A 14,608-nucleotide genomic window follows, 5' to 3' on the forward strand; every position below is an offset into this window, starting at 1 on the left:
CATTCCTTTCTGGCCGGGGACTGCGTCTCAGTCATCACACTGCATAAGAGGGCCCTCCTCATCTGTGACAGGCAGCGGCAGCAGAATGTTTGTCATTTGGTTATAAATTAATCTCCCATCCTCATCTTTATACAGAAAGTAACCGAGTACTAATAGCCACCATTTAGCCATTAGTACACAACAATGTCGCATAAGTCTGTTCAGATGTAAACGTGAATCCTCTTCCCCTCTACAAGTAGAATGAAAAACAGGGCCTATTTGGTGCTATCCATTGCCTTAACTTTTATCAGAAAGCTATTGGGGCACCTGGCTGGCTCAGCCGGTAGTCGGGGTTGGGAGTTTATACCCCATGTTGGGTATAAGGTTATTCAAAAAGATAAATGAACTTTTTTAAAAAACTATTTTTATTTCTATCTAAGTATGATTTTACTCAACTAGAGCTGACTTTCTTTGCTTTTCCTCCTGCCTCTTCATACAAATAAAACACGTTACTGTATAATGGGGGTGCCTGGGTGGCTTAGTCGGTTAAGCATCTGACCGGCTCAGGTCATGATCTCATGGTTTATGAGGCTGAACCTCACATCAGGCTCTGCTGTCAGCAAAACAGCCTGCTTCAGATCCTCTGTCCTCTCTCTGTGCCCCTCTCCAACTCATGCTGGTTCTCTCTCAAAAATAAACATTTGGGGGAAAAAACACATTACTATATAATGAAGTTCATGGAAAGATAGGGATTATTTAATAGGAAATCACTTTACTGCGCATGTGACTGAAAAACTCATGTTTTGTTACACGAGCCAAATCTGCACTGCCTACTTTTCACAAATTTTCATATATTTCTTTCTGTAAATTTTTTTCTCAGTTTAATATGGTTATTTAATTTTACAGAGGAGAATCTAGTGAGCAAAGATTTCTGTTGCTACAGCTATTTACATCATTTTTCAGTTTAGTATGTGATTTTTAAGGGGGAAAATACATGGAAATAATATACAAATGCTTTGGTTTTCGTTGATTTTTAACCAATTTGTGACTTTCATATTTTCTTAGATGGTTTTTAAATCCTTGAATTTGGGTCACATTGGTGGCTCAGTCAGTTAAGTGTCTGACTTTGGCTCAGGTCATGATCTCACAGTTCTTGAGTTCAAGTCCCGTGTCGGGCTCTGTGCTGACAGCTCAGAGCCTGGATCCTGCTTCAGATTCTGTGTCTCCCTCTCTCTCGCCCCTGCCCTGCTCACATTCTGTCTCTGTCTCTCTCTTAAAAATAAGTATTAAATCCTTGAAATATGCCTGAGTCATTTATGTTAAAAAAATGTGTGACCATTATGAAGATGATTTAAGGACATTAGTTTGTACTTGAGGCAAAGAGAAATCAGTCTGTAAAATAACTACTCAGGAATGTGGGACAGTTAATGAGCATTTTCTGCTTGCTCTGCTTTTAGGCCTTTTTCCTGGTCTATGCTCTAGGATGTCTCAGCATCTACTATGAGAAGGTAAGATGTCTTATTTAGATACAGTCCACCTAAAACTTTCCTGGCGCCTCCATGGCTCAATTGGTTGGGTGTCCAACTTTGGCTCAGTTCATGATCTCACAGTTCATGGGTTCGAGCCCTGCGTGGGCTCTGTGCTGACAGGTCAGAACCTGGAGCCTGCTTCGGAATCTGTGTTTGCCTCTCTCTCTGCCCTTCTCCTGCTTGCTTGCATGCGCACTTGCTCTCTCTCTCTCCTGCTCTCTCTCACTCTCTCTCAAAAATAAATAAACATTAAACAGTTTTTTTTCCCAGGGGTGCCTGGGTGAGTCAGTCAGTTGAGCACCTGACTTTGACTCAGGTCTTGATCTCACAGTCTGAGTTCAAGCCCTGCGTCAGGCTCTATGCTGACAGCTCAGAGCCTGGAGCCTGCTTCAGATTCTGTGTCTCGCTCTCTCTGACTCTCTGCTGCTCACTCGTTCTCTGTCTCTCAAACGTAAACATCAAAAAAAGTTTTTTTCCTGATGTTGAAAGCAGCTTGTGATAATTTTCACATTGCTATAATACAAACGTGCCTACTTTCACCCAGTAAAATTGGATCAGATTTTTTTCTGTACATTTAGGCTTTGGGTCCTGAACTGGGACTATTAAGGCAGAAGCCAGCTTTGACTCTTTTAGATTGGATTTCATTCCCAGACTAGGAGCAGAGCAATATCTTAAATAATAATCAGGAAATCTATTAGAAAAGTACTAAAAATTAGGAACAAAAATTAAAGCTGCCAGTGTTTAGCACCAACTTTAGTAAAGGCTGTGTGTTGGGTACCTTAACCTGCATATCCTTGCTTCTGCCTGATAAGAATTCTACAGAGAAGGTATCTGACGCTCAGAGGAAGGAAAGAACCCAGCCAGGGTCACACAGCTAGTCCGGTTAGACCTAATAATTGAAGCTGTGTCAGGACATTCCCAAAGCCGTGATGTGCACTGTAGCCTGCTGCCCTTAGCAAGTCCCACAGGAAGCCGATACCATTGCTTAGCTTCTGGTAGAGGCGTTGGCAGGCTGGGCGCACAGATAGAAGGGGAGACTTCCCTGTACACTTTATGCATATGAATAAAATACCTATTCAAAATAATTCAAATGAAATTAAAATTAAAAGGAGAAAGGTAAGCAGAACAATAAATAGAGAATTACATTTTGTACCTAGGAGTGCATAATTTTATCATTAATCAAATTCCAATTATATAAATTCTTTTCACAAGTATTCCAGTGGTTTAGAAACAGATGTCGCCTGATGGGTGCCTCATTTTCACAGATGGTGGCCATTCTTAGCCCATCTTGCGTCCTCCCCAGGCCTTAGCCAAAATCTGTCAGAACATTGCACTGCTACGTAGAATCCTCAGCCTCTGAAACTTGCCGGGCTATCCATATTGGAAGTTCGGCCTTCCTGCCACACTGTGTGTTGTTGGAGGAGCCTGAGTGTTTCCTTTCCTGAGGATTGAACGGCCACGCGTAGGGGCACCTGGCTGGCTCGGTCGTTAAGCATCTGACTTTGGCTCGGGTCATAATCTCATGGTTCATAAGTTTGAGCCCCACATTGTGTGAGCTCATGCCCCACTTCTGGCGAACACCAGCCCCGCTTCGGGCAAAACACGAACACTGCTTCTGGTGAGCCCCACTTCTCTCTCTCCCCCTCCCTCTCACTCTCTCCCCCCCTTCCCCTCCTGGGATTCTCTCTTCCTGCCCTTTGCTCACTTGCGCATGCTCGCGCTCTCTCTCTCTCTCTCTCTCTCTCTCTCAAAAATAAATACATAAAATAAAAAATAAAGGCCACACTTACATGGAGTTTCTATCTTAGGAACAACTGCAAAAAAAAAAAGAATAAGGAGAAGAATAAAACCTCTAGCACCTATTTATGGATTTAAAATCTTAGGCTGAGACATACTCGGCCAAGTCTGACTGACTGAGCCCTAAACCGTCCAAAAAATGGACTGTTCTCTGAAACAAGCCGTTCTCAGTCTCTTCACGTCCCCTACAGGAACTCCGTTCCCTTTGAAGCAGTCGGTTACTCACTGTGCCTCCAGTTTCAGGGACTAAACGGAGCATCTTTTTTTTTTTTTTTAAGCTTTTACAGAATTACATTTTGGCTTTTCTGAATGTGGCCTGACACACGGTAGCTACTCACGTGGTGTGTGAAAAGTTCGGAGCGTGCTGCCCTCCGGCTGTGCTGGGCTTGTCACCCTCGAGCTCGAGGCACACACTCGTGCCCTTGGCCGGAGTGTTCCACACCTGCCCACCTCCCGCAGGCCCCCACCGGCCCCTTGCGCCGGCCTCCTCCCTCCTCCCGGCCTCTCCCAGGCCTTCCGGGCCGGTTTTCTCTGGCAGAAATAAATATAAGCCTCAGATGGGAGCCAGGTGGGTCATTTTTAAAATTTTCTAGTAGCCACATTAAAGGGGTTGAAAGGGCGCCTGGGTGGATAAGTCCATTGAGCGTCCACCTCTTGGTTTCCGCTCAGGTCATTGATCTCAGGGTCTCGGGCTGCAGCATGGACCCTGCTCCAGATTCTCTCTCCCTCTCCGCCCCTCTCCCCAGCTCACACGTGCACATGCTTTCTCTCTCATAAAAATAAGAGGGAGCGTGGGTAGGAGAAAAAAGACAGGTGAAACTAATTTATATTATTTGCAAAATTTGTTTAACTTAGAAATTCCAAACTTACTGAGATAGTTTACTTTCTTGTTTTCCTACCAAGTCTTTGAGATTCCATGTGTATTTTCCCCTTGAGGCACACCTGCCTTCGGGCCTGTATCTGGTGCTGCCACGCAGCCAGCATAAGTCCCGCCGCTGTGGGTACTGTGGTAACTGCCTCTGCTCCGCGCTCAGTGTGGACGTCCCCTTCACCAGGTGAATGATGAGTTGACATACGTAATCAGACCCCTCTGTTTGTTTTTTTGGTTATTTTTTACTGTCATCAGGAGCCTTTAACAATCCTGAAGCTCTGGAAAGCTTTCCCTGTCGTTCAGCCCACATTCAGGACTACGTACATGGCATACCATTACTTCCGAAGCAAGGGCTGGGTGCCCAAAGTGGGACTGAAGTATGGGACCGATTTACGTAAGTAATTCTTGACTCGGTAGGTACGAGGACCAGGGTTCGCAGCAGACCCCGGGGTGGAGACGGAACTGGTTATGTACTGGTGCTTGTTGTTTCTAAAATGATGCCTTCCTGCTGGCTCAGATAAGAACATTTGGAGTGGAGTGGAGGGTTTGTCCTGGAAGAGTGAAAAGGAAATCTAAGGGGCCCCCCTGGGGATAGAAGCCTGGAGGCCTAAATGTTCAAGCTTTCTCCCTCACTCATTCTGTAATCTGAGGAGAGTTTTACAGCCCTGCCCCCTCCTCTCATTAGCCCCTCACTCCTGTGATTTGGGGAGTCCCTCATCCTCTAGGCTTCATTGTCTCATCTGGCAAATGAGAATAATCACAGAATTAGAAGAATAATCACAGCTACCATTCGTTGAGCACCTACTATGTGTCAAACGTTTTAAAATTCATTATCTTATTTAATCCCTAAAGCAGCAAAGGATACTCTTATTATTCTCATTTTTTCTGATGGTGAGACTGCAGTTGTGAATGGGCCATGTGCCCTAACAGTTTCCAGGGCCAGTAACTTACAGAGCTGGGCTTTTACATTCTGGAGCCCAGGCTCTTAGAAACTGCACCTTCTTATCTTAAAGTAAGACTTCTGGACCTGATGAGCCCTTCATTCAACAGATAATTATGGAGACTCTCCTGTGGGCCAGGTCTTTTTAGGTGCCAGGAACACAGAGTGAGTGAGACAAACACAAAGCTGCCTTAATGGAGCTGCGTACCTTCTGGCTGGGGAGATGAATAAGCAAACAAGTAAATATATAATGTAGTTCCAGGGACTAAGAAAAATAAAACAGAGTAGAGGTGTAGAGAGTCAAGAAAGGTAGGAAAAGTCTCTGAAAAGATGTGACCGAAAACAAAAGGTGACCACAGTAGGGAAATGTTAGTTAAGAATGTGGGAGGCCCAGCGTGAACAGCAAGTGCAAAGGCCCTGAGGCAGGAACAAGCTCAGTCAGTTTCAGGAACAACATAAAAACAGGGTGTCTAGAACTCAGAGATCCCAGGGGAAGAGTGAAGAACATGGTAGGCACAGAGGGAACAGCAAGCACAAAGGCCCTGAGGCAGGGAAGTCTCAGGAACAGCGTAAAGATAGTATGTCTAGAACTTAGAGATCCTAGGGGAGAGTTAACATGAGGTGATGTCTACGAGTTAAGCTGAGGCAGATCACGTAAGGCCTGGTTGTCATTCTGGTGATTAGAAGTCTTGGGAGAGTTTGAGTAAAGGAGTGACTTAAATGAATAGGACCCTCTGTCTGTTCTGTTACTGGTAGACTGTGGGATGAGGGGCAGGGGGTAAAAATGTTAGCAGATAGACTTTGTTAGGGCCACTGAGCCCAACCAGCCCTGCAGGCAGAATGGATGTAGGAACTTCATTTTTTTTTTAATGTTTATTTCTGAGAGAGAGAGCGTGAGCAGGGGAGGGTCAGAGAGAGAGGGAGACACAGAATCTGAAGCAGGCTCCAGGCTCTGAGCTGGCAGTCAGCACAGAGCCCGATGCAGGGCTCGAACCCACAAACCCTGAGATCATGACCTGAGCCGAAGTCGGATGCTTCACCGACTGAGCCACCCAGGCGCCCCTGTAGGAACTTCATTTAAGAGGAATCAGGGATAACGCTTACATACATGGATTCATGCTTTGGACGTAGTAAGTCCAGTGGAGAATCCGTAAAGAGATGATTTTAGAGCACAGGAGAGCCCTCATGTACAAATTTGGAGTTGTTGTTATGGAAGCGGCTCCGAGAGCCCCGGGCCCGGTGAGTGCACGTGGGTCCTAAGGCCTGTGCCCGGCACTAGCATCTGCCAAGTCCTTTAAACTCACTTCCCACATCTGCCAAGTGAGGGTGCTTCCTGGATGCTTTTCAGAATTGTTTGTGAGGTTCAAACAAAAACCTCAAGATATTTGAAAGGTCTTCCAAGAAGCCATGGCCCCTGAGGTTTTTTGACCTATGTCATATGCTCCTTCCAAATGCTTTGAGCCTTTTTAAATACCCAAAGAAAGCCCATTCCGTCTTTTAAGTGTGTAAATGCTCTAAGCTGTGTTTAACCAGGAATCATAGGGTAATTTTGGGAAGGATCCAACACAATACAAAATGCTGTGTTTGTAGATGGTGTGTTTTTATGGGTCAAGAGTCCTAACCTTTCACTAAACTCTCAAGCAGGGAGGGACGGTGTCAGCAGTCCAAAGTAAAGGTTAAGGAGTTTCTATCCCTCTAAGATAAATGATTTCTTTTGTTCGTTCCATGACTGGATTTCAGGCACAGATACCCCAACTCAGGGCTACCACACGAATCATCAGGACCAGCTTGAGATTAGTTTGCTGGGTGTCCCCGTAATTGTGCTGGCCGCAGTTAACAATGCCTGAATAAGTCAGGTGCCTGTTTTTCCCTCCTTGGCTTCCTGCCCTGTTCTCCTTTCCACACCCCTGTAAGAATAGCCACTCACTGTAAACGCTTGGCAGGTCTTCTTCAGCTTTCTCATTGTATGAGTGAAACCTGAGTTAGAACTTTCCAGTCAAGAAGGCTGCAGGGATACATTCAGAAGCAGCAGGGGCTAGTAAAGAGAGCTCTCTGGGTTCACAGCCGGCTCTGCCTCTTTACTGTGTGACCTCAAGTAGGTTACTTCATCTCTCTGAGTTTCCATTTGCTCATCATGTAACATGGATAACACCATTACATACATGTATATACATATATATGTTTTATATATCTTTTATATATATCTTTATATCTTTATATATATATAACATCTTCTTTATAAAAACTAAAATAAAAAGTTGCAGGGGACACGGGCCTTTGTTGAGTGCCTTCTAAGCATACTTAACTCATGTATTTTCAATACTAAGCCATATTTTTGAATGAAGAGTAATTTTAAAACAAAGTGCCTCATGGGGATGGTTGAAAGGACCAAAAGATTTTTTTTTTTAAAGAAATGAAACAGTTGCTATTTTCCAACTCCCCGGAGGCCTTTGCTACAGCTGGGTCTATCACATAACTTCAAGCTGCTTGTGTAATTAATCGGAGACCCGGCCTCTGGCCCGGCAGTGGCATGAAAGGTGTNCTGACTCTTGATTTCAGCTCAGGTCATGATCTCACAGTTGTGATATCAATCCTGATATCAGGCTCTGCACCGAACATAGAGCCTGCTTAAGATTTTCTCTCTCTCTCTCTCTCTGTCTCTCTCTCTCTCTGCTCCTCACCCCCTCCCTCATTCACACATGCTCTCTGTNTGAGCAGTGCTAGCCTGGGAGAGGAAGAACGGCTTCCTGGGGTGCCTGACTGGCTCATTCGGGAGAGCCTGTGACTCTTGATCTCAGGGATGTGAGTTTGAGCCCCACACTGGGTGTAGAGATTACTTAAAATCTTAAAAAAAAAAAAAAGGGGGGCCCCTGGGTGGCNTCCTGATATCAGGCTCTGCACCGAACATAGAGCCTGCTTAAGATTTTCTCTCTCTCTCTCTCTGTCTCTCTCTCTCTCTCTGCTCCTCACCCCCTCCCTCATTCACACATGCTCTCTGTCTCGCTCTCTCTCGGTCTCTCTCTCTCTCAAAAAACAAAACAAAATTTAAAAAGAGGCACAGTTTCCTAAACTTCACCTCTTCTCTGGGCACAGTTCCTCAGTGGCTGCTGTTTTTTAACAATATTATTTTGAGGGCTGGTGACCTGATCACACATGCCCTAGAACTGCCAACACAGGTTAAACCCAGGACATCCTCTCTTGACCATTGTTTCTGTTTACAGAGGTAATGACTCATGACAAAGGGCCCTTATGAAATTCACATCTTATCAGGGAAACTCTTCCCATGAATAAATCTTGTCAGTCACATTTCATTCCAGGAGCGGTACTGCGAGCTAGTGATATGGATCTCAAATCAGGGGCAGCTGCCCAGCTACTTGACCTTGATCACCCACTGATGAAAACTAGACTAGAAACCAAGTGGGAGCCTTCCCTTACATTCCCCACCCAGAAGCTCCCACAGCTGCCGGCTCTTCCCACAACCCGGCACTTTGCGTTGGTGCTTTTCTTCCCTCCTCTTATTTACCTCTGGTACTCCTGTGAGGCGTGTGGTATTCACCTCCTTTTATAGGACGCTGAGGAAATTATGGCTTTAAAGGGTCAAGGGAGTCGCCAAGGGTCCCACAGCACGTAAGTGCAGAGATTGGCTGTCGGGTCCGATCTCTGTGTGCTTCCACCACACGGAGCTGCTGTTGCGCCCCAGGAAGCTAACGTGCAGCACCAGGTGTAGATTTGTTTTTCCTGACGCAGGCAGCTACTGGTTGGTGTGACTTAAGATGTAGTTACTCCCAAGCCTCCTTCCCTAGTTTTAGATTTGCATTGACTAAGTTTGGTCATGTGATTTCACAGCTGCTTGCAAATGAGAAGTGGAGGGACAAGTGGAATGACAGCAGCTGTTAGAAGCCAGCAGAGTTATGGGGTGCCTGGGGGCTCAGTCGGTTAAGTGTCCAACTGGGGCTCAGGTCATGATCTCACAGTTCGTGGGTTCGAGCCCCATGTCGGGCTCTGTGCTGAGAGCTCGGAGCCTGGAGCTGCTGCAGATTCTGTGTCCTCCTCTCTCTGCCCCTTGCTCTCTCTCTCTCTGTCTCTGCCTCTCTGTCTCTGTCTCTCTCTCAAAAATAAATAAACATTAAAAAAAAAAAAAGAGCCAGCAGAGTTAGAGGGTTCCCAGAGCCCGAGGGAACCATCCCTGGGCTTGGCGCCCCGCCTGGAGACTGAGAACCGCTCTCCCACCAGGGGGAGGCTTCAGAGCAGCTCCTCTGTCCTCCTCACAGAACAGCCTTCTTCCGTCTCCCTTTTTGGTTCTTTCCTGCAGGACTCTCTTGGGTTTTTTTCTAGTCAAGTTTTTTAAATATTTTAATGTTTTCCACATCTGTGCAAATAAGCCATAGTATTTCTGCACGTAGCTCATAAGAATAGGGATGTTCTCCTGCATAACTGTAATATCGTACAATACCTGAGAGAAATCAGAATTTTTCTTTTTTCTTTTTTAGTTTTTTTTTTTTTAACACTTATTTTATTTTTGAGAGAGAGGGAGACATCGAATCCGAAGCAGGCTCCAGGCTCTGAACTGTCAGCATGATCTAGGACCCATGAAGAAGTCGAATGTCTAACCAACTGAGCCATCCGGGCACCCCTATAGGTTTCTCTTTTATTTTGCTAGGGCTGCCATTATAAATTACTACATACTGGGGGGCTTAAAACAGCAGAAACTCTCTCACAGTCCTGGAGACCACAGCTCACAGGCCCACTCTCCCTCCAAAGGCAGGAGGGAATTCAATCCCCTGTCTGTAGTGTTTCTGGCAGCGCCGGGCATCCCTTGGCTTATAGCCACATCACTCCAGTCTCTGCAAAGGACCTTCTCCAAATAAAGCTGCATTCCCAGATCCAGGTATTAAGACTTGGACGTACTTATTGGGGGCCACACTTCACCTTACTATAGCCTCTGTGACTTTTTTTAATCTAAAACAGTTTCTGTAGCTTGTTGATTTTTCATGACGTTGAGTTTTCTTGAAGAGTCTGAGAGGATATCCCACATTCTAGATATGATTGTTTCCTTATCATTAGACTCCAGCCCACCATTCTTTAGCACGCATGGGTGCTGTGGGTATTTATTGTGCCCCATTAGGAGGTACTTAATGTCAGGCTGTCCCACTGTTGATGAGACTACTTATGATCACATGACCAAAGTGACCGTTGTCAGATGTCTGTTGTAAAATTACATTTTTCCTTTTGTGATTAACAAGTAACGAGTAGGGTGAGACTGTGCATATCTCCTTCCCCGATGATTACAACAGTTGCCTGAATTAATTACTTGTACTACTCATTTTGTAATTTTGTCGTTCCTTCCACAGCCATCCCTGGCATTCACTTACAAAAAGGAGCTTTCCCTTCATTTCCTGGTTCTTTCAGACTTTTTTTTTTTGAGTGCCCGGGATTTCTTAGACTTGAAGTTTTCATCTTTTTGCTTGAGAGGCATTTTTGTAGGACGGTTTTACTTTACCTTCTGAATACACTGTCATCATTAGGATTACTCTCCTAGGTACCATTTTGAGCCTTTATTTTATGCCAGCCACTATGTCAATGCCTCTATCTTCAGTCGCTACACCAGGTTTTTCATAATAAGGAGACTGAAACACAGGGCGTCATCATGTCGTCTTGACACTCCTAAGGCTTGAACTCGAGTCTTTCTGATGTCAGTGTTCATGCATTTAACTTCTAAACCATACCGTCATCATCAGTCATCTGAAGTGACCCAAATGTAGGTAAGAGCTGCTTTCAGGCTGTGAATATTCCAGCATGGCAGATGCATGTGGGATTTAAGATGTGTGCCTGATCATAAACATGGTGCTTGAGGGCTAGAGAAGGTCCCAGTGTCCCCTTGTTCTTCATTTTGTAAATCTGGAAACTGAGGCCCAGAGACACTAGTAACTTGTTTGAAAGTCACACCACCAAGAGTGGCAGCGAATGGACAGGAAACAAACTCCTGAATTCAAGTTCATTCCAGTATGTAGTTTCCTTCCCCTGCATCTCAGAAAACTGAGGATTGTTTGTTGGGTATTTACTTAATTTGTGCCCCTTACACAGTGAATTTGAGCTGCTTGCCAAATCCTTTAAACATACTTTAAATAGGAAATAAAATAATAAAAAGGAAATGTGACCCTAGAAAATGTACTGTAGGTGAAGGGTTGCTGTATTGTCTGTAGGATCCTACAGGATAACTAACTCAGGCTGTAAAGTTGCCTCTGACCTTGCTGAGCCTAAGGGAAATGTGATTAGCTACAGTACTGATAGGGCCAAAAACGAAAATTCTATCAACTCCTCAATGGATAAAAAGTTTTTCTGCTTTAATTTGCACTGGCCACAAGCTTACAGATGTAATTATCAGTAAAGATAATTCTTTTAGCTATAGTTACATATAAACCCCAAATCTCAGAGGCCTAACAATTTCATTGCATGTGAAATTCAAAACCAGTGTCTCTGAGTGGTGGGCCAGTCGACTCTCAAAGGTGCTTCAGGAGCCCAGGCTTCTTCCTTGTAGCTCCGTGTCTTCACCACATGCCTTTCAAGGTCACCTTCAAAAAGGAATAAGCACAGGCTTGGTACGTGGGAGAGTTTTATGACCAGCGTGGCTGCTTGGGAAACAGAGACATGGTCTGGCCGTGTGCCTGGAAAGAGAGGAGAGCAAGGTTTGATGAACAAATAGCTACTCCCTCCACAGACTATGGGCCTCGGAAGGATCCCCTGTGTAGTCCACGTGGCAGAGTCCCTGCTCCAGGCTCGTTTGGGCACTGGCTTTTGACCTCCATAGATTAAATCCGTAGGGCAGACTGAATTCCACAAGTGGCGTGTGTGGTGACTCATCTCTATTACCAACACTCAAGTCAATTGGTACCTGGCCAGAGTAGAGTAGCTCAGACACTTTGAATTACTCTGATGTGAAATTAATAACAAAATGTTGGTCCGCATTATATGAACTTCACATGTTGTGACATTATTTCACATTCTCCCTCTGGAGATTGTAAGACCAGAGGCAAGACAAAAGTCACTTGTATTTGAGTTTGGATTTCATTTGTGGGCTGAGGGTGGTGTGAGAATGTTAGGGTCCTGGCCACAGATTTGCTTTACTAATTGCATTTTGTTCCAAGGGGAAAAAAAAATAGTTGGGTTTTAAAAATAGATGACTGGACATATTGCAGATAACCATGTACAGATAATTGGGTATTTATGTCTCTTTGGAGAAGAGGAAACATCAGTAATAAAGTAAGATTTTGATTCCAAGAGGTTATACATTTTCTCTCTTTTTCTTTGCAGTGTTGTATCGAAAAGGCCCTCCATTTTACCATGCAAGGTTTGGAGTGATTTTTTTTTTTTTTAATGTTTTATTTCTTTTTTGAGTAAGAGTGTTAAGCAAGGGAGGGGCAGAGAGAAGGATCTGAAGCAGGGTCTGCACTGACGGGCTGATAGCAGTGAGCCCATCGTGGGGCTCGACTCACAAACCATGAGATCATGACCTGAGCCAAACTGGGATGCTCAACCAACTGAGCCACCCAGGTGCCCCTGCAGTGATTTTTTTTTAATAAGGCAGTAGTTTCAAAGGACAGGAGGAAATTTCTGACCTCCAGTATAATTATCGGTGCCACAGAAACAATTACAATCCTGCTTCTCTTGGCCTGTTAGGAATAGATGCTCTGCAACTTTGGCTTATACACTAATGTTGTACTATGTACATAGTAATAAATAGGTTACGTTTTAGTATTACACATTGAGTTAACCTATGCAATAATTGTTATCTTAATATCAGTGAATATCTAAACCATTGAATGAATTCACAGCTTGCTTGTTGGGCGAAGTATTCCTGTTCCCTCCTTATCAGTGTTGAGATCAGCCTGAAAGATTGTAATATAAAGTGGGAGTTTTTCATTAATGTTTTTCCCAATAACATTGTAGGAGAATTTAGAATGAGGCAATGTAGATAGTATTTTCTGTATCTTTGTTCTTGGTGGAACAAGCATTATTCTTTTTAAAGAGGTTGATTTCATGCTTTTTAATGCCCTCTGTGTGTCTTTCAGTTACTCGGTCATTATTGAGTTAGTCAACGACGATTTTGAGGGCTCTCTTCGCAGACCTTTCAGCTGGAGGTCACTGGCTGCCTTGAGCAGAGTTTCAGTTAATGTCTCCAAGGTAATGACATCAGCTTTGGCATTCACGTGTCACTTAAATGGTTGATTTTTTTTTTCTTGAATGTAGTAGAATCATAGCAGTCATCTGTAGGAACTTCACAGCGTTCCTACCAGTGAGGTTCTAAAAGGTGAGGCTAGAAGCTGACCTCCCCTCGTATCCCCTGCCCCCACCCTCTGGTACTGAGCGCCACAAATTGAGCCTCAAAGATCCCTAGTGATTGATGTAGAGGAGCATTGCCTCCCATTCTGGGGCGGCCATCAGCCCACGCTCAAAAGTCAGTCACCCACATTCACAAGGGAGTCAAAACATTGATTTCTTTTCAGAGCTAGCAGATCTCTTGAAGCGAGAGGACGGAATTAATATTTATAGCTAAACACCGTACATGTTTTCTCACCACCTGTTGGTGTCCTCATCCCTAAGGGTGAGGAATCAGAGTCAGAGATATTAAGGTGCATACCCAAGATCATGCAGTTTATATGCAGAATGGGAATTCAGACCCAGAGTCGTGTGACTGCGGGACTCGTCTCCGGCTCTATCCTGCTGCAGTCAAGACCGGAGGGAAATTTCATCCTATGCCAGGACTACAAAGGATGAAAGCTTTGTGTGTTCGCTGTTACTCAGTAACGTGCTAACCGAACAGACGGCGAGCCCCCTCCGGTTCGTCCCACTGCTGCCGGAGGCGCCGTGAGAGGTGGGGCCCGAAGGCCCAGCGGAGGTGGGGGGTGACTGCATTGCATGCAGGTGAAGCTGCTTAGGTTTAGCCTGTAAAAAGTAGCTTTACCTTTTAGAAATAGGGAATCTATATATACTGTTTCCAGTAGTTTTGCACCCATTTTATGGGACTGGTCCTCAGTCTAGATCCCGGGCCCAGGTGTGTTCCTGGAGGAAACCGATGTGGTTTGTGAGTTTCCAGGAGCACCCAGCGGGAGGGCACGGAGACTGCCCGCACTTCCTGCTGACGCCCCCAGATGTGTGTTGTTACTGTGCGCGATGTAGAGATTGTTCTTCATTTCTCGATAGGAACTCATGCTGTGCTATTTGATTAAACCCTCTACCATGACTGACAAAGAGATGGAGTCGCCAGAGTGTATGAAACGAATCAAAGTTCAGGTAGGCACACTCAGAGACAGATTCAGGGCATCCCAAAGATTCTGTCCGCCATATTGTGTCCTCTGGAGCACATGGTCCCAGGTAAAGAAAGGAAAACCTTGCTTTGGTAACGGGAAGTCCCACAGGTCCTCTTCCTGCCCGCTCTCACTGCCCCTTAACTCCTGCTGCTGCTTTACCTGCCATGTCACCTGGCCTCCGTCC

At 45.0% G+C, this 14,608-nt stretch overlaps 1 protein-coding gene across 3 annotated transcripts in view; it reads left to right on the forward strand.

Moving 5' to 3' along the window:
• TSEN2 (tRNA splicing endonuclease subunit 2) overlaps positions 1 to 14,608 on the forward strand; it is a 47,635-nt gene that overhangs the window by 29,334 nt on the left and 3,693 nt on the right. For all 3 annotated transcript variants that reach the window (XM_077751593.1, XM_077751592.1, XM_077751594.1), the window contains 5 exons: positions 1,437 to 1,487; positions 4,432 to 4,570; positions 12,428 to 12,464; positions 13,186 to 13,297; positions 14,318 to 14,407. In XM_077751593.1, the coding sequence (XP_077607719.1) occupies positions 1,437 to 1,487; positions 4,432 to 4,570; positions 12,428 to 12,464; positions 13,186 to 13,297; positions 14,318 to 14,407 (429 nt within the window). The remainder of the gene's footprint in view (positions 1 to 1,436; positions 1,488 to 4,431; positions 4,571 to 12,427; positions 12,465 to 13,185; positions 13,298 to 14,317; positions 14,408 to 14,608) is intronic.

The sequence above is a fragment of the Crocuta crocuta genome, unplaced genomic scaffold, assembly GCF_008692635.1.
Source record: "Crocuta crocuta isolate KB4526 unplaced genomic scaffold, BGI_CrCroc_1.0 scaffold69-1, whole genome shotgun sequence".
Classification (NCBI taxonomy): Eukaryota; Metazoa; Chordata; class Mammalia; order Carnivora; family Hyaenidae; genus Crocuta; species Crocuta crocuta.